Source organism: Petromyzon marinus, chromosome 3, assembly GCF_048934315.1.
Source record: "Petromyzon marinus isolate PM22_M1 ecotype Great Lakes invasive population chromosome 3, UKy_Petmar_22M1.pri1.0, whole genome shotgun sequence".
NCBI classification, from domain to species: domain Eukaryota; kingdom Metazoa; phylum Chordata; class Hyperoartia; order Petromyzontiformes; family Petromyzontidae; genus Petromyzon; species Petromyzon marinus.
The window spans coordinates 19,299,171-19,317,536 of record NC_133669.1 but is presented as its reverse complement, the minus strand read 5'-3'; the positions used below and the strand labels follow the sequence as shown (position 1 = coordinate 19,317,536).

The window sequence follows — 18,366 nt, the reverse complement described above, 5'->3', positions numbered from 1 at the left end:
GATAGAATGAAGACGTAATTGAGTATATTTATTGGTTTGCCATCTGTGCAGTAAAGTGATATTGCGTGGCTGCTTATGCATCAAGAGTACAGAAAAAGGCTATTCAAAAACATCGGTTCATCCCTGTCATTAAATCTCTAACCTATAAAAGGCAATTTGTAATGAGTAAACAGTCACGGGAATAACTGTTTGAAGGGAGCTGTAAATTTGCGTGTGTTACCTTGCGCAGTGTGCACACGAAATAGAAATACCCCCACCGAACGCGTGTGACTTGGTATGGTCTAGCGCGCTATGTAAAAAATAAAACAGCACTAAATCGTTACTTAAACTTTGAAATGTGACGGACGCGAAATCGGAATAGCGCTGGCTCAGCACGGGGCTTATGGCGTGGTACCTGGCTACTTTTTTCAACCCCACGGTTTGCGAGCCAAATCCTTCGTAAGTTTGGGCCGCACACACGGACAATGACAGGTTAAAAAAATATATGCAAGCTTTAAATCGCCACTGGTTTCATACTATTAGCTATGTAACAATTAATTTGCTGTCAATTTAAATTGAATCTGCACACGATACGTGCAATTTAGAGTGAAAATTATATAGAATGTATGGAAGCAAAATTAATCAAAGGAATTGATTATTAATGAGAATAGAAACGTACACTGTGAGAACTCGTCAAATCGCAGGGCTGGAGCGGTGGGTGAATTGCTGAATAGCCACTCTTAACACTCATCAATTGCTTTCGTAGTTTGAATAACACATTCCTGCGGAGGGAGCTGGTAGGAACGTTGGGTTGCTCGGTCAATGGCCAGGGTCAACGGCGGCGTGGTGTATTCCGCAAATATGCCCGACTGTGAGGGTGGGCAATAGCCGGCGTGAGTAGGTGAAACGTTGAGTTTTATAAGGGCACCACGGGGTGACCAGTCCCTCCCCACCCAGCTCCACCCCTCACCCAGCCCCACCCTCCCCACCCAGCCCCTCCCCACCCTCCCCTCCCCACCCAGCCAACTCCCCACCCTCCCCTCCCTACCCAGCCCCTCCCCACCCTCCCTCTCCACCCAGCCCCACCCCTCACATTTTTGGATGCACGACGGACGGACACAATAATCCCCTGTGGGCTCGTGTAACCAGGAGGTTCCTACCAGTAAAAGTGTTCACCTGCTCAAGTGTGTGTGAGGCAGCCTCCATTTCACTTGTTGGGTGGGGTGCATAAGATAGCTGGTACCACTTTGTCGGAAGTCAACAGGTCAACAGTGGTCGTCTGTGTAGAGACTGGCTACGGCCCTATTCGAATGTGGAATTTTGACAGATGGCTTTGGGTTGCGAGTGGGGATTATCACCACCCTATTGCGCATTTAAGCAGGGAGGTACTCACACTAGACTGTGATGAGTAGTTTATGTACATATCGAGTCTTAATTCAGAGGCCTTTGTCAATCGACTGGTGGATGAAGGGGTGGAGCGGTGGTGCAGTGGTTAGCACCCTGCGCTATGAACCTAGTGACCGTTGTTTTGATTCCTGGCCACAGCTCATATCTTTGGTGAGTGATGTCTGAACTGGTCCTGGGTGCTACCTTCACCAACCTGCACTGACCAGTGTAGTGAAGTATGGTCAAACAACTCCCGATGACCAACACTATGTGAAGTGGCCTTCATGCAGTAGTGCATTGACAAGGTTGTAAAATTATATTATATCTCGTCATACTATGCTCACACTATCTTCAACCAATGATAATTCCTGTCTGCTAAATAAAAATTCATAGGTGAAGATATAAGATGTGAAAGGCACAGTGCATTATGGGAAACCCCACTTACGCAAACATCAACCTGATGTAACTATCATAATCGCTAAGGACACGTTCTACTTCTTATGCATGAAGGGGAAATCACTGGCTGCTGAGTGGTGCATAATTCCATATCTATTACGTATGTAAGTGAAATCGCAGTGTGAATTTAAGATTCAGTTACACAATCAAATTTATTTATATTTTAACAACTTGGTATTCGGGCTGATACAACAATACAATGCCCTACCTGGGGTTTAATTTTCTCACTCAATATTTTTCGACTGTTAGGCTGGCAAGTGGCACGTGACTGGTAGTAGCCACAGCCGGAGTGAGAAGTATACTCGATGTGGTGTCCCGGATGCAGAAGTCTTTTCTAGGTTGCTGACCCGAAAAGACCCGGCTGCAAAAAGCCCTGGGCCTAGTCTCACCCAATGTCACAGGACCTGTAAGGTCTGCTCTGCAGCACGTGTCACAACTCTGATAATTCCATGGGTGGCTTCACTGGGAGTGAAACCTCTTGTTTATACATCGACCCATCTCCGTGGCAATTGCAGGGACTGCGAGGTCACTCTGCAACTGTGACTCTGCCATCATGATTTGAGTTCCGCTCCTCATCTTTTTCCACCAAATCTGTGAGCTCCTTCGTCCTTTTGCGGTCGATATCCTCCATCTCGCGGATTTTCTGTTGGTGACAGCCAAAGAGATTCGGTATCCGGTCAGGTGGCACCACGTGCAGAATTCCTGTAGAAGGCACTACAGCAAATTGGTTCAAATAACCTAACTTCCCAAATGTATAATGCTGCCAAAAAACAAGTCATAAAAATATTTCTTTAATAGACACTCACCGGAAGACAATTTGCCTCCTTATCACCCTTTTATCACTACTACCACTGGGTGGGTAAGTTGGATGAGTGCGTCATGCTGCACTTGGAACCACCTGCGAGATCTGCGAGTGGATGAGAGGCGCGTACTGCTTGCTCCGACCTAACGCCTCCATTTCCTGCAGGAATACTCGACGCTCCTCAATTTCCTCCATCACTGCCAAGACACACCGAGAAGAATGGGAACAAGGATGAGAGGAGACCGTGGAGGCAATGGTTGCAGATATGGTAATGCCATATGGTGGTGGTTGTAGTCAAGGCATTGGTAAGTAGTGATGATCACAGTTATGACTGCAAGTGGTGATGTCAGTGGTAATGGTGACGGTAGCAGTCATGGTGGTAGCAATGGTGATGGTCATAACAGTAGCTTGTAGCAATGGTGGTAATCACAGCAGTAAGAATGGTGACATTGGTGGCACTATTAGTGGTGATAAAGGTAGTATTGGGTGTAGCGGTGGCAGTGGTGGCAGTGATAGCAGTGATATTGTTGGCAGTAGCAGCGGCAGCAGTGTTGGTGTTGGCAGTAGCGGTTGGTAGTGACGGTGTCACCCACACTCCGTGAATCTGTCAAGCTCTGGCTCCGGTGGCGGAGGGGTCCTGGGCTGCCGGGGTCGATGGGTCCCGCCTTCCTCGTCAGCTCGCCCCGTCGCCATCAAGTTCTGCAGCCGCTGCTTTTCGGCCTCGGTGTTCTCTGCCACGGAGCACATGACCGCCACAGTGCTGGCTCAAACTCGCGCAACCACAACCGTGACGTGTGGTGTTGGCTCGCGGCTCTGGGTCCAGGAGGAGATACAAACTCCACCCTAGGTTTAACATATCTCAGATGGATTCAGAACAACGTGTGTGGGTATGCAGTGAGTAACTGAAATGCGCTGGCAGTGGTTTAATCACTGGCTATTTCTGCACCAGACGATCAAATGCATGTCTATGCAATCATAAAAAAATAAAGCAAGATGACAGCCCATTCAAAAGTTTATTGCAAGGGGAGAATGCAGTCCATACAGCATCACAGAACTCATCTGGAGCCCAGCAGCTAGTTCCTCATCATCGTCACTCCCTGCCATTGCGTTCCACTCATCACTGAGTTTGGAGCCTTCTCAACCTGAAACCCATGAGGAGTGGTCACTGACAGCATGGGGTGTGGGTTTGTGCTGAAAAGGAAAGGGGACTCACTGCCGGGCTTTGGGCGGTACTGCTCCCTCTTGTAGGCGTCTCCGGCCATGCAGTCACTCGCCGGTCGTAGGTGGGGCCTTCCCCTGGAGGCCGCGGTGGAGCGAGCCTGTGGCGGTGGCTTTCTGTACCGCCTGGCGCTGGTGGGCGCATGGCTGCTCAGCGGCAGGCTCTCGCCATCTGCACCAGTTCCGTGCATTCAATTTAAATGTATTCCCGTGATATTCTACATGCTACTTCCACTGGCACCACGGCTAAGCTGTAGCCCCCTCACATATAACACAATGCACATCGCGGTATATGGCCCCCCAATGCCATGGTGAATTCGAAATGCCACCACAGGCCCCCAATACATGGCATGATTCACTTATGAGACCTGATGAAAGAAAGATGCATATAACACAATGAGCTCTCATTGGCAGTCTGCAGCTTGACATGGCTGACTGATGAGCTCGAATGATGATGACCCATGCAGCTCTGTGGGCTTCCCATGAAATCTGTAACTGGGTATGAGTCACTTAATAAGCTAAATGAACGAGGATCCATAAAACAGTGTGCTTCCCTTGATAGTATGTGATTGAATATAGTTCAACGATGAGCTCCAATGATTCCATATGGGTTGATTTGACATTTCACTTTTGCAAGGTGAGCCAGGTCAACAAGTGCAATTTAGATCTAAGTACACAGAGTTAAATATCTTAGATGAGACGATCAGTTGCTCATTAACAGTAAATATACTGTTCTGTCAAAGCAGGAAAAAACATAATGTAAACACAAGTCACAATAAACGAAGGCACAGATCATATTCGACATGCAATTACTCATCAAAATGCATTAAAATCAGTGGACCAACATTTGATAAAGAAATGTGATTGGAGACACGAACAATCAAACTTTTTTAAGTAGAGCGATGCTGACTCATGTACTTGTTCAAGACCTTCCTCTTCTCATTTATCCATGACTGCCTCTTAGCTTTAACTCCTCTGCCATTAACTGCACCAGATCCTCTCATAATCTTTGTACGAGACCTCTTATCCATCCTTTCATCCGCCTTCTCCCCACAGCTTTGGGTTCCCATCTCATGTGCAATGTCTTAAGATGTTCTTTCATTGTAATTTAATTGTTAGACGGGTGAAGTGGTGGTGTAGTGGTTAGCGCATTGTGCTTTTAACTCAGCGGTGTAAGTTCGCTTCCCAGCAATGAATAAAAGTTGATGTGAGTGATATCTCAACCCACACTCAGCAGCCCACACTGGCCAGTTTGGTTATGTATGATCAATCAACTCCCATGACTGATACGGAGTGGAGAGGCCATCAACAGTGGACTGACAAAGGAGTGTCAAATTATGAATATAAATATTACCTACTGATTACCCTCTTATATTTCCTATAGTTTTTCTACAATTGATCAATTGAATAGCTGTATTTTTTGACGAACCAGGTGTTCAAGCTGAAGGAAAATGAGTAAGAGCACTGGCATTGCCACTAAATCCAAATATAGTAGTCGAAAGAGTGCTTCCGTCTGCCACTAAGCCTTGGGCAGGAACAGTAAACCGTAATCCTAAAGATGACTCTGCGAGCCTATAGAAATGTCACTAAACCTTAATACTGTAATCCTGAAGGTGTATGCCTCTGCGAGCTTCAGGCATGACCACTGAACTGTAATACTTCTCAGGGTGCTTTCGTCTGGCTGCCTGGGCTGTGGGAATAAATCTATAATCTGTGCTTGAGACTACATTAATCTGTAGGTGGTGCGCAGGGCCGCCCAGAAGGGGAGGGGGGGAAATAGGTAAAATTTTCCGAGGAGCTCACAAAAAGAGGGGGTGCCACAACTTGCCTGGTGTTCTGTTTTGTCATTTTTTTAACAAGAGGGGCCCCCACGTGGCATTGTACCCAGAGGCTTCAGGAACCTTCCGGGCGACGCTAGTGGTGATTGTGGGAAGTCAACCCGAATGAGATGCTGAAATGATGAGATACAGTCGTTCGTCGATTATCCGGCGTGCTTCGGGGGTGGGAGGGGGCGCAGGATTTTCAAAAATTATGGATAATCACATTATTTAAAATAGCTTATTTTTGCACATTCTTGTATGACGTGTTTTAGGTGTTGTGTGTTTTTTCAGTGTTTTAAATGTGTTTACTTTGTGAAATTGGCATAATTAAACATACAAATGGACAAAAATAAACATCCTACTTAAATGTTTTTTACTGTATTTACTGTACCATACCGCTCCAATCTCGCAGACTGTGCATGGGGTGATGTATATACGTTCAGTATTTTCATTGTTTAAGTTGTATGTAGTGTATAATGTACTGCATATAATATTTGAAACTGAAATCAAACAGAGCTCCTTTTAATCTGTCACGCACATGGTGCCGATTGTCGGACTGACGTTTGGAACAGTTTTGCCAGTTTCACCGGATCGGCCCGGGACCACCGGATAATGTTGGAAGCCGAATAATCGATGATCGAACTGCAATAATTCGGCAAAGGGGGAAGGAAGGGCGCTCGAAGAGACGGGTGCGCTTTTACTCGCGATCTTGGCGGTGAGGTGTCTCTGCTGGAGGTTCGTCAGGCGAGCCTCTTTCATCATCACTGGGAAGAGAAAGGAATCAGCAGCACATTTGGAGAGAAAAAAATATTCATCACAATTGCTGGAGTTATTATTGGACGATTATCAATTGGTTGCATGTATACGCCTTAAAGGAGATGCGGATTTGCAACAACAAGAGACACGATTGGCAAGTGGAAAAAATGAGAGGCAAAATAAGGTTCATTTTTATAACTTCATAAAACAAGTGTACTAATACGTTCGTGTTTAAGTAACCTCATTATACTGTTAGGCAAAATCACGGCGATATCCAATATTAAAAGACAAAAATAAAAATTGGTTTTCTGTATCGACACAAGCACTGCTTCCCCACAATGTTCCATTTGGAATTGATAAAAGCTACCATACTGGCTCTACTTGACTACTGTGACATCGTGTATAAATCAGCCCCAAGTACTGTACTGAAGAAGCTTGATTTCATCTATCACTCGGCCTTAAGATATACATTGAACTGCCCATATAGGACTCACCACTGTGATCTCTACATTGGTTCAAACTTAACATCTCTTAATGTTCGACGGCTTGCGCACCAGATCTTATTTATTCACGATGTACTTAGAAAAAAATCCGCAGACTACCTGCTGGATCTCCTTTCTGTTTCAAAGAACAAATTTGACCTCAGGTCTTCGCTCATTTACCAGCTTCACATTCCCTATTGCCGTACAAAAACTGGAGGAAGGGCCTTTGCTATTGATGCCCCCAGGGTCTGGAATGCTATTGCCAATAAACTGCAACTTGAATCGCTACCAATGAGATCTTCTCTCAAAACTGCTCTAGAGGAGTTGTACACCCCTAGCTGCCACTGCTATTCATTGGCGTAAAATAAAATGTTTAGCTCCGGATGACGCTGCAAAGTATTATCTGTATTTTGATTTAGCGTGCTGATCTTAAAGGTGCATTGAAAAATAAATGTGATACTCCGACTGATGCTTCTGTTGTTGTGGAGTAACTCATGCAGGCAGCTATGGCTCTAGGATTTGGTGTTACATGTTATTTATGTAGTTTATTGTAAAATTTCGGTCACAGTACCTGTGATCACTGTTACGTTGCAATTATGGCTTTATTTTTTGGTGATTTCGAAAACGTTTTTTGGTTTGGACATGTTTGTTTTGTTGTAGTACGGAGTTAGACTGATGGCCTTAATCTAAGTTTTCTTGTGGTTGTTGTTGTTTGACTTGCATCCCACTGGGATTTTTTTGCACACAGCGTTGGTGTACGGTGCTTTTTTCAGGAATATTTAGCTGTTTTTTTCATGGATTTTCTGTTTGCACAGTCACATAGTCACTTTAAGATGTTATTCTTGTTCGTGTTTTTTGTGTTTTTTATTTGTTGTGGTTGCACCCGATTCAAGAGCTGAATGGCTCACAGGGCTATACCATAATAAATTAACTGAAACTGAAAACTGAATTAAAACTAACAAAAAACGGTAAAACAATTCTAGATTTGAAGCTTTCGTGATTGCAAGGATCCATGCTCTTTGGTTCTATTCGGTAAAGTCACGTAGGTAAAAAATTAAAACCACAAAAATCACGACGTTTCGGCTACAACACAAGCGACCTTCATCAGGTGAAGGGACCAACCTGTCCAGCGGACAAAGTTGGAGTGAAGAAAGCCAAGCGCTGGTTGGTCCCTTCACCTGATGAAGGCCGCTTGTGTTGTGGCCGAAACGTCGTGATTTTTGTTTTAATTTTTTACCTACGTGACTTTACCGAATAGAACCAAACGGTAAAACAACCATTTCCAGCCGCGGTGAGGCGCTGTTTGGCAGTAAGTTGGGAGTTAAAGCACCGCTTTCACATCAGCAACGGGTTTATATCAAACCCGGTTTAAACCTCGGTTTAATGGGCGAAACGGATTAAACCACTTTATTAATGAATCCAGTTAAGTATGTTTAACCCTTTAAACCCCGTAAAAAGGCACATGTAAGGAAAAACAAACTCCCACAATCTTGGCTAAAGGCATCCCCATTACGTTGAACTTTTTTCGCACCGTACGTAACCAACCGCGCTAATCGGAGGTGCGCGGGGCGCACAACAAACTAAACACACAAAAGCAGTTCTAAAGACATTCGTTTTTCAATCTAGGTGGTTTAAAAGTGCATAGCTCCGGTGGCATCCCTAATATCGGAAGGAAGGTGCGTTCCAGACGGCCGCAGAAAGCGCGCGATGCGATGACCCCACCGTCTTTGTTTCGATGGTTTAGCAGCCAAAAGCCGGCTTCATCTTCACTGCCATCATCACTTCGTCGAAGTTTGTCAGTGTCATACCTGTCAATCCCTTATTACAAACCAATTCATACCTTATTGGTCACCCCGTGCCCCTTATACATCTGAACGCTCATACTACAAAGTTCCACCACGAGGGAGAAACACAAACAAATAGACAAAAAAATAACGTAGTTTTTTTTAATTACCTAATAGTTTTTGTTGTTGTTGTGTACTCTTACCTGTCAACCCCTTATCAGTGCCCCTCCCTACCTTACTACAAACCAATTCAGACCTTATTGGTCACCCCGTGCCCCTTATGAATCCCAACGTTCGTCCTACAAAGTCGCCATCACAAGGGAGAAACACAAACAAATAAACAAACAAAAATCCCCCGCACTTAAACGGCTTTACGCCGTATGGGCTTTAAAACTCTATTTCCCTCTAAGAGAATACGGGGTTAAACCGTATGGGTGATGACTCGCCAATTGCACCAAACCGGTCCACGTCTCCTGCGTCGTCTCGTGCAAACATTTCGCCTCGCAGCTTGCGCAATACTTAATTCCAATTACCGCAATACAATGTTCTTAATAGAGTTAAAACAAAATTTTGACGTGAAGGTCTCACCTCTCAGCAGATCTCGGGTAGCCGGACTGAAGGCCGCGCCGGCCGGCGCCCATAAACCGCCTTCGGTACCCCTCCCGGCCATGTCCCTGCCTTTATTATCTTCAAATTTTAACTTTAAATGTATTTCTTACTTTGCACAAATGGCTCTTAAAAACATCTAAAGAGTGAGGCGCACAGGCCTCAGGCTCCAATCGAGCACTAGGCCAGAGCTTCTCGTCTCCTAGCAACCGCGTTGCCGTGACGACGGCGAGTTACAGACAACGTGGACCAATCGCGTTCGCCGTTATTTTCGGGACGAGTCGCCGCTTGTGATTGGCCGATATGAGGCATAATAATTAATTTCTTATTTAAAGCTTTCGTGACTGCAGTGATTCATATTCTTGTCTCTTTCGGTAAAGTCACCACGTAGAAGGGAAACAATCGTCTATCTTATTATATAAATAAAAATGTAAATGTTCGTTTGTTCAAAATCTGAAATCTCCGAAAGTTCTTCACCGATTGCTTTGAAATTTTGACACAACGTTGCATTCGAATACGCGCTTGTTTTTATACACCTACTATTTTGACACAACGTTGCATTCGAATACGCGCGTGTTTTTATATACCTACTATTATATAGATGTCACACCTGTGACAGGTAAAAACATGCTTTAAAAAAAAAAGCAGCGCCATCTGTTGGACGTAAAAGCAACACACGCTGTACTAAATATTTCACGATTCCATTTCAATGTTTCCGTTGTCATTAAGTAGAATTTTCATAGATTTTGATTTATTTTCATTTTGATTTAATAATTTCGTGTGACATTGCGTTGGAATTGAGCTGTGTCGTTTACCATAGCGTTCATTTCGTGAGTATAGTTTCTTTTTTTACTTTTTTCATTGCTTTTCGTTTCGTTTTTTTAACTGCTTTTCTTATTTTTCAGTGCAATTGGCGGTGGAATTCAGCTGTGGCGATTGATCCGCGTCTGAATTGAAATATTTCGTTAGTATTTTTTATTTTTTTCTTTGTTTTTAGTTTGTGTTTTTTTCCTTTTTTAATGCTTTGCAATTTCATATGTTTTGGTTATAACGTTCTTTCTCCTTTTTCAGTGCAATCGATCCGCTTTAGTTCATCCAAATAACGCCTCGCAGTGCGACGGGTAATTGCAAATCAAAGTGAGGAAGAACGGGCATCAGCGAACGAGCGAAACAGACGAAGAATGATAAAGTATTAAAGCTTTCGTGACTGCATAAAATTACTCATTGTTTTTTTTTCGGTAAAGTCACGTATGTAGAAATGCAATAAAATTATATTAAAACAAAAAAAACAATCACGACGTTTCGATCACAACGCAAGAAGAAGATCGCTTGCGTTGTGATCGAAACGTCGTAGTAATTGTTTTTTTTAAATATAATTTTATTGTATTTCTACATACGTGACTTTACCGAAAAAAAACAATGAGTGAGACAAAGAATGGCTGAAAATACGCGCCTAGGAAGCAGCAGAGCGACGTGCAGCCAGGCTTGAGGATGCATGGGTTGCGAGCACGGCGATCGCGTTCTGCAGCTTCAGATCTGCTAGATTTAAAGCTTTCGTGACTGCAAGGATCCAATAGAACCAAAGAGTATAGCTTCAGATCTGCTTCGTTCTCAACGGAATGAACGCGACAGGCTGAGAGATTCGTTCATGAGGCTATCCACATATACAAGCACAGAGACAATTTCGACCGAGAAGATGGATTCTGGCTTAGCAATCATTGGAAGGATTTGATAAACCATTTCAGGTCTTAATAGATTGTTCACGCTAACGGTGGCTTTCAGACGGCATACATTAATTTTTCGTCTCCCCCCTCCTCTTTTCAGAACATAGATGGACTCGTCCTTCTAAATAAACTGCCAAATCGCTGCGCGTGGCGCTGACGTTTTTTAAATAAATAAATAAATGCCCGTTTCAAAATAAATAAATTCATCTTCTTTGGTTCTTTCGGTAAAGTCACGTAGAATGAGAATAAAATAATACATTGATAAAATAAAATAACACAATAATATTCTCACGACGTTTCGGCCACCACACAAGCGGCCTTCATCTCGTCCCCTTCACTCGTCCCCTTCACCTGATGAAGGCCGCTTGTGTTGTGGCCGAAACGTCGTGAGAATATTATTGTGTTATTTTATTTTATCAATGTATTATTTTATTCTCATTCTACGTGACTTTACCGAAAGAACCAAAGAAGATGAATCCTTGCAGTCACGAAAGCTTTAAATCGAAATAAATAAATTAATGCGAACCGATACACCTGATGACGACTGTTTGTGTTATGGTCGAAACGTCGTGAGATTTGTTATTGTTTTATATATTTTATTATTTTATTGTTTCCCTTCAACGTGACTTTACCGAAAGAGCTAAGAATATGGCTGAAAGACGTCAACGAGAAACAGCAGATCAGCGTCAAGCACGACTCCGTGCTCAGCAATCACGCGATTACAATCCGCCTTGCATTCCGGTACAACCCAGCTGATGATTATAGTTTTTAGCCGGCATGTTCTCATCGGCACTATGACTGAAGTGTGTCCTTATTGCAAGGCTCTGAAATTTAATGGAGAAACGAAAGGAATGTGTTGCGCCGCCAGAAAAATTAAACTGCCTCAACTTGGAGAACCGCCAGAGCCATTGAAAACTTTGCTTGCCGGATATACCGCCGAATCAAAGCATTTCCTATCTAACATCAGGGAATACAACTCATGCTTCCAAATGATGTCGTTCGGCGCAGAAATCGTAACAGCTCAATTCATGCCAACTTTCAAAATGAAAGGACAAATTTATCATAAAGCCGGCTCCCTGCTTCCGTTCCCAGATGGTCAACATAAATTCCTACAAATGTATTTCATCAGTGATGGCAATGATTAATTGAATGCACGCTGCGGAATTTCTACCGGCATAAAAAGGTCCATCGTTTCCCAACTGCAAGAGCTTCTTCACGAAAAAAACAATTTAGTGCGTTTGTTTAAAACAGCAATTGACATGATGCCATCTGATACACACAATATTGTTAGTCATGCTGACAAAACGCCTGCTGGAGAACATGTGCGAAGATTCAATGCTCCAACTATAGACGAAGATGCAATTGTTATAGTCGGAGATCAATTCCAACCTAGAGATATCGTTCTTCATCGGAGAAACGATCAATTAACAAAAGTTGCAGAAACTCATCGATGCTACGATGCCCTGCAATATCCAATCATTTTTTGGGATGGTGCCGATGGATATCACTGCAACGTTAAGATGATAAATCCATATTCTTAGCTCTTTCGGTAAAGTCACGTTGAAGGGAAACAATAAAATAATAAAACATATATAAAAAATAAATCCAGTCAGTGGCGAAGAAACAAATATGAAATGCAGCGCAATGAACTATTATTCATACCGATTAATGATTCGAGCGAACGAAGACAATCACATTTTGAAATGCCGTCAATTGTTTCACCAATACATCGTAGATATGTTTGCAAAAATCGAAACAGAACGTTTGATATTCATCCGTTTGAATCAGACCAAGCTTCGCTCTGAAGAATACGTGCATTTGCTAGATGCAGTTGTAAATGACGGTAATACAACTAACGTTGGAAGACTAACGATTTTGCCATCTTCATATACAGGCAGTCCACGTCATATGCGTGAGTACGCTCAAGATGCAATTGCGTATGTTCGTCACTACGGGCGTCCAGACCTATTCATTACATTCACATGCAATCCAGCTTGGGACGATATACAACAGCTCTTACTTCCTGGGCAATCGCCGGTGGATAGGCATGACATCACAGCACGTGTTTTCAGACAGAAGCTGAAATCGCTGATGGATTTCATTGTAAAACATGAAGTGTTTGGGTCTGTGCGCTGCTGGATGTACTCAGTGGAATGGCAAAAGAGAGGATTGCCACACGCACATATACTCATCTGGCTCTATAACAAAATCACTTCAAACGAAATCGACGATGTAATATGCGCTGAAATACCCGATGCCGACGTCGATAAGGATTTGCATGAAGTTGTGACGAAAAATATGATACATGGACCTTGCGGTACACTGAATCCAAATTCACCATGCATGATAGACGCAAAATGCTCTAAGCGATATCCTCGAGCATTACTATCCAACACAGTTACAGGAAACGATGGATATCCTTTATACAGAAGAAGATCAGAAGATGGCGGTAAATTATCAACCATACAAATGCGAGACGGTGACATCGAAGTAGATAACCGGTGGGTTGTTCCATATTCGCCTTCGCTATCAAAAACATACAAAGCGCACATAAACGTGGAATACTGTAACTCCGTAAAATCGATCAAATACATTTGTAAGTACGTGAATAAAGGCAGCGACATGGCAGTTTTTGGCGTGCAACCGGAAAGAAGTGATAGGAATGCGGTCATACATATCGATGAAATCGCACAGTATCAGGCTGGAAGATACATAAGCAGCAATTAAGCTGTATGGCGAATTCTTTCATTTCCCATACATGAACGAAGTCCAGCTGTTATCCACTTAGCAGTACATCTAGAAAATGGACAACGCGTTTATTTCACAGCTGCAAATGTGCATCAAATAGCCCTGAATCCACCGGCTACAACGTTAACTGCTTTCTTCACGTTATATCAAAATGACGCGTTTGCGAAAACACTGCTGTATTCGGAAGTGCCTACGTATTGCACATGGAATGCGAGTAGAAAATCATTTGAACGACGCAAACGAGGAGAGTGAGTCGACGGACAACCTGGTATATTCAAAGAAACTACGATAGGCAGACTGTACACCGTGCATCCCAATCAAGATTAATGCTTCTTTCTTCGCATGCTGTTGGTAAATGTGCCTGGTCCAACGTCTTTCCAGCAATTGAGAATTGTCAACGGCGTTACACATGCCACTTTCCGCAGTGCATGTCAAGCTCTGAATTTATTGGCGAACGACCGACACTGGGATGTATGCATTAATGACGCGTGCAGCACGTCACATCCAAATCAAATTCGTGCATTGTTTGCAATCATATTGACCGCCTGCTCTCCTTCATCTCCAAAAGAGTTATGGGAGAAATATAAATCGCACATGGCTGAAGATATTTTCCGTCGAATACGCAAGGAAAATTCAAACATGAACATGGATTTCACAGCAGAAATGTACAACGAAGCGTTGATAATGATTGAAGATTTGTGCTTAGAAATCGCGAACAAAGTTCTCAATAAATTGGGAATGCCATCACCGAATCGATCTGCTGCTGCTTCGTTCGATGTAGAATTGCGTCGTGAACAAAATTACAACACGGGTGATCTTTTGTCGTATATGCAATCAAATATTCCTAAGCTAACGCTTGAGCAAAAGGCATTTACGATCAAATAATGCAAACTGTCACTAACGGGGTTGGAGAAATCTTCTTCTTAGATGCGCCAGGAGGAACTGGTAAAACGTTCCTAATTACATTGATTCTGGCAGCAATTCGATCCCAAAATGACATAGCCTTAGCTCTTGTGTCGTCCGGAATAGCTGCGACATTGCTACCAGGTGGAAGAACTGCTCATTCCGCTTTGAAATTGCCATTGAACATGCACTTCATTGAAACTCCCACGTGCAACATTTCCAAAGCATCCGGCATGGGAAAAGTATTGCAGAAATGCAAACTTATTGTTTGGGATGAATGCACAATGGCGCACAAAAAAATCGCTCGAGACTCTTGATCGATCATTGCAAGATTTGCGTGGAAACATCAGACCATTTGGGAACGCATTAATATTGCTTGCAGGAGATTTCAGGCAAACATTACCTGTAATTCCTCGATCGACACCAGCGGACGAAATAAATTCTTGCTTGAAATACTCTTTGTGGCGACACGTAAAGACGTTAAAATTAACTACAAATATGCGTGTCCAGCTGCAAAACGATCGATCAGCTGAGATATGCTCACATCAATTGCTGGAAATTGTTAACGGAAAGGTGCCGGTTGATCTGACCTCAGGACGAATTTCATTGCCTCATAACTTCTGCAATTTAGTGACGTCAAAAGAAGAATTGGTTGAAAAAGTATTTCCCAATATTCAAACCAATTATAAGAATCACGATTGGCTGAGTGAACGAGCTATTCTTGCGGCCAAGAACAAAGACGTCTACGAACTTAACAATATTATTCAGTCTAACATTCAAAGCGAGGCAGTCACATACAAGTCCGTCGACACTGTTGTGGAAGCAGATGAAGCGGTTAATTATCCAACAGAATTTTTGAATTCACTCGATCTGCCAGGGATGCCACCGCACGTACTGCAATTGAAAATCGGCGTGCCAATTATCATGTTGCGAAATATCAACCAGCCAAAGCTTTGCAACGGCACGCAGCTTGCAGTAAAAAAAATAATGAGCAACGTCGTAGAAGCAACAATCTTGACAGGACCTTTCAAAGGTGAAGATGTCCTCATTCCTCGCATTCCTATGATTCCAACGGATATGCCATTTCAATTTAAGAGATTGCAATTCCCAATTCGATTGGCGTTTGGAATCACCATCAACAGAGCTCAGGGCCAATCTTTAGAATTGTGCGGTTTAGATCTAGACACGGATTGCTTCTCACATGGACAATTATATGTTGCGTGTTCTAGAGTCGGCAAAGCAGACAATCTCTATATCTGCACAGACAATGGAACAACAAAAAATATTGTATACCCACAAGCATTGTGAAATTAAACATATTACAAATGTGCGCTTTCTCTTTTCTTTCTTTTCCATTTAACCAGACTGGGCCACAGCAACGCGTGGCCGGGTACAGCTAGTAAAATAATAAAATATATATAAAACAATAAAATTCTCACGACGTTTCGACTGTAACACAAACAGTCATCATCAGGTGTGAAAACCAACGGCAAGAAACATTTGAAAGAAGTGGCGGTTTGTATTTATTTATTTATTTCCTGGCGGCGTTTGCATTTATTTACTTTTAAGCGTTGGCACCACGGAGAGCGATTTGACAGTTTGTTAGATGGACGAGTTCATCTATGTTCGGAAAAGAGGAGGGGGGAGACGAAAATTTTATGTATGCTGTCTGAAAGCCACCGTAAGCGTGAACAATCAATTAAGACCCGAAATGGTTTATCAAATCCTTCCAATGATTGCTAAGCCAGAATCCATCTTCTCGGTTGAAATTGTCTCTGTGTTTGTATATGTGGATAGCCTCATGAACGAATCTCTCATGGTAGCCCGATGGCTTGCAAAGAACCTCTGTCTTGGAGAAGTCAATGTCATGTGACCCCACTGAATTATAACAGTGATCACCCACGGCCGAGGTGATGATCCTACCGTGTTTAAGGTCTGCTTTGTGTTCACGAATGCGGTCCGAGACATGTCGTTTGGTTTCTCCAATGTAACTACTACCACAGAGGTAACTTAGTTTGTAGACACCAGGGTACTGTATGTCCGGAATCACATCTTTTACAGATGGAACCAGAGCACGGATTTTATGTAATGTGTTTAAACGGACCTGGATCTTGTGTTTATTCAAGATTTTGGAGATCTTTTTTTGTGATCCCCGCAATGTAGGGTAAAGTGATGGTTTTGAAAGGCTCCTCAAGAGGGTCCTTCCTCATGGTTTGGGTGATAGCTTTGCGGATTGTATAGTCGGAGTAACCATTAACCTTAAGAGCTTGGTGTACGTGCTTGAGTTCACTGCCTATGTGTTCCTGGTCGGATATGCATTGGGCTCTATGGTGCAGAGTCTTGATGAGATAATTCTTCTGTGATGGATGGTGGTGGGAATCCGGTTTCAGATAAGCATCCGTATGGGTAGCTTTCCTGTAGATAGAGTGGTTCATTGAACCATCAGGTCTCATTTTTATTAGGACATCCAAAAAAAGGTAGCTTGCCATCTTTTTCGACTTCCATGGTAAATCTGATAGCTGGGTGTATGGAATTGATGTGGTTGAAGAATTGGTCTAGAGCAGGCCGGCCATGTGGCCAGATGACAAAAGTGTCATCCACATACCGCTTCCATAAGGTTGGGCGCAGAGTGGCAGTCTGGATGGCGTCAGTCTCAAATTTCTCCATGAAAATGTTGGCTATAACCGGAGATAGGGGGGAGCCCATTGGGGTGCCCTCAGTTTGTTTGTAGAAAGTTCCATTCCAAGTGAAGTATGTATTGGTTAAGCAGTGTCTCACCAGGGGGGTACCTCAGTGTTTAGTCCTTGATGAACCAAGTCTTCAATGATTGCGATGGTGTCAGGTACAGGAACTTTGGTGAATAAGGAAACTACATCAAAACTGACAAGCAGGTCGTCTGGGGACAGGGAAATACTCTTGATTGTCGATACCAGGTGAGTAGAATTTTGTACCGCAGAGGTGGTTTTTCCAGTGAAAGGCCGCAGGATTTCAGACAGAAAACGAGCCAGTTTGTAGGTGGGGGAGTTGATAGTAGAGACGATGGGACGAAGGGGTGTATCTACTTTATGTATTTTTAGTAAGCCGTATAATCTTGGTGGCTTGGCAGCAGAAGATTTCAACAAAAACTGTTCAGTTTGATCAATTAATGCGGTTGAATCAGAAATTATTTTGTTGGTTTGTGTGACGAGGCTGTTGGTGGGATCTCTTTTTATTTTTGTATAGCTGCCATCGTCGAGTAATTCTTTAATTTTGTTGTTATATTCTATTTTCTCCATGATGACAGTAGCATTGCCCTTGTCGGCTGAGAGGATTACAATGTCATCCCTCTTTTTTAATTTATATTATTCAAAACGCTCATCTTTGCTAAGGTTGCTAGCTGGCATCTTAGCGTTTTTGAGAGTTGCAGCGATTTCAGATCTTGCTACGTCTGCAGCGATGTGACCCAGGCCCTTGAGAGCAACGTCTACTTGGGCAATGATATCATTAACTGGTATGTGTTTAGGTGTGACTGCAAAGTTTAGACCTTTAGCTAAAACGGATTTCAGACCATTGGAAATAGAACTTACTGCGATTAATTACGACTTTGTTAACGTCTAGCTTTTTGGTGTGTGGGTCAAAAAATATCTCCAAAATCTTGAATAAACACAAGATCCAGGTCCGTTTCAACACATTACATAAAATCCGTAATCTGGTTTCTGTCTG

General features: G+C 43.0%; 1 protein-coding gene across 1 annotated transcript; it reads right to left on the bottom strand.

The window, feature by feature from the left end:
* Window positions 1–2,211: 2,211 nt before the first annotated feature.
* On the bottom strand, window positions 2,212–9,485 carry C3H22orf23 (chromosome 3 C22orf23 homolog). The gene is made up of 6 exons (XM_032977975.2): window positions 9,272–9,485; window positions 6,363–6,425; window positions 3,837–4,013; window positions 3,217–3,354; window positions 2,720–2,820; window positions 2,212–2,464 (listed from the first exon to the last, which is right to left on the bottom strand). Exons 1-6 carry the CDS (start codon window positions 9,351–9,353, stop codon window positions 2,348–2,350), a joined length of 678 nt encoding a protein of 225 aa, XP_032833866.1. The 5' UTR covers window positions 9,354–9,485; the 3' UTR covers window positions 2,212–2,347.
* Window positions 9,486–18,366: the final 8,881 nt, after the last annotated feature.

What these genes read in the sequence shown, in the direction of transcription:
- C3H22orf23 (XM_032977975.2), bottom strand. Translation starts at nt 9,353, where the DNA reads ATGGCCGGGAGGGGTACCGAAGGCGGTTTATGGGCGCCGGCCGGCGCG. An exon ending in GTACCGCCCAAAGCCCGGCA is followed by an intron (nt 3,355 to 3,836) that starts GTGAGTCCCCTT and finishes GCTCCGTGGCAG; the next exon opens with AGAACACCGAGGCCGAAAAG. An exon ending in GCTTGACAGATTCACGGAGT is followed by an intron (nt 2,821 to 3,216) that starts GTGGGTGACACC and finishes GTGTCTTGGCAG; the next exon opens with TGATGGAGGAAATTGAGGAG.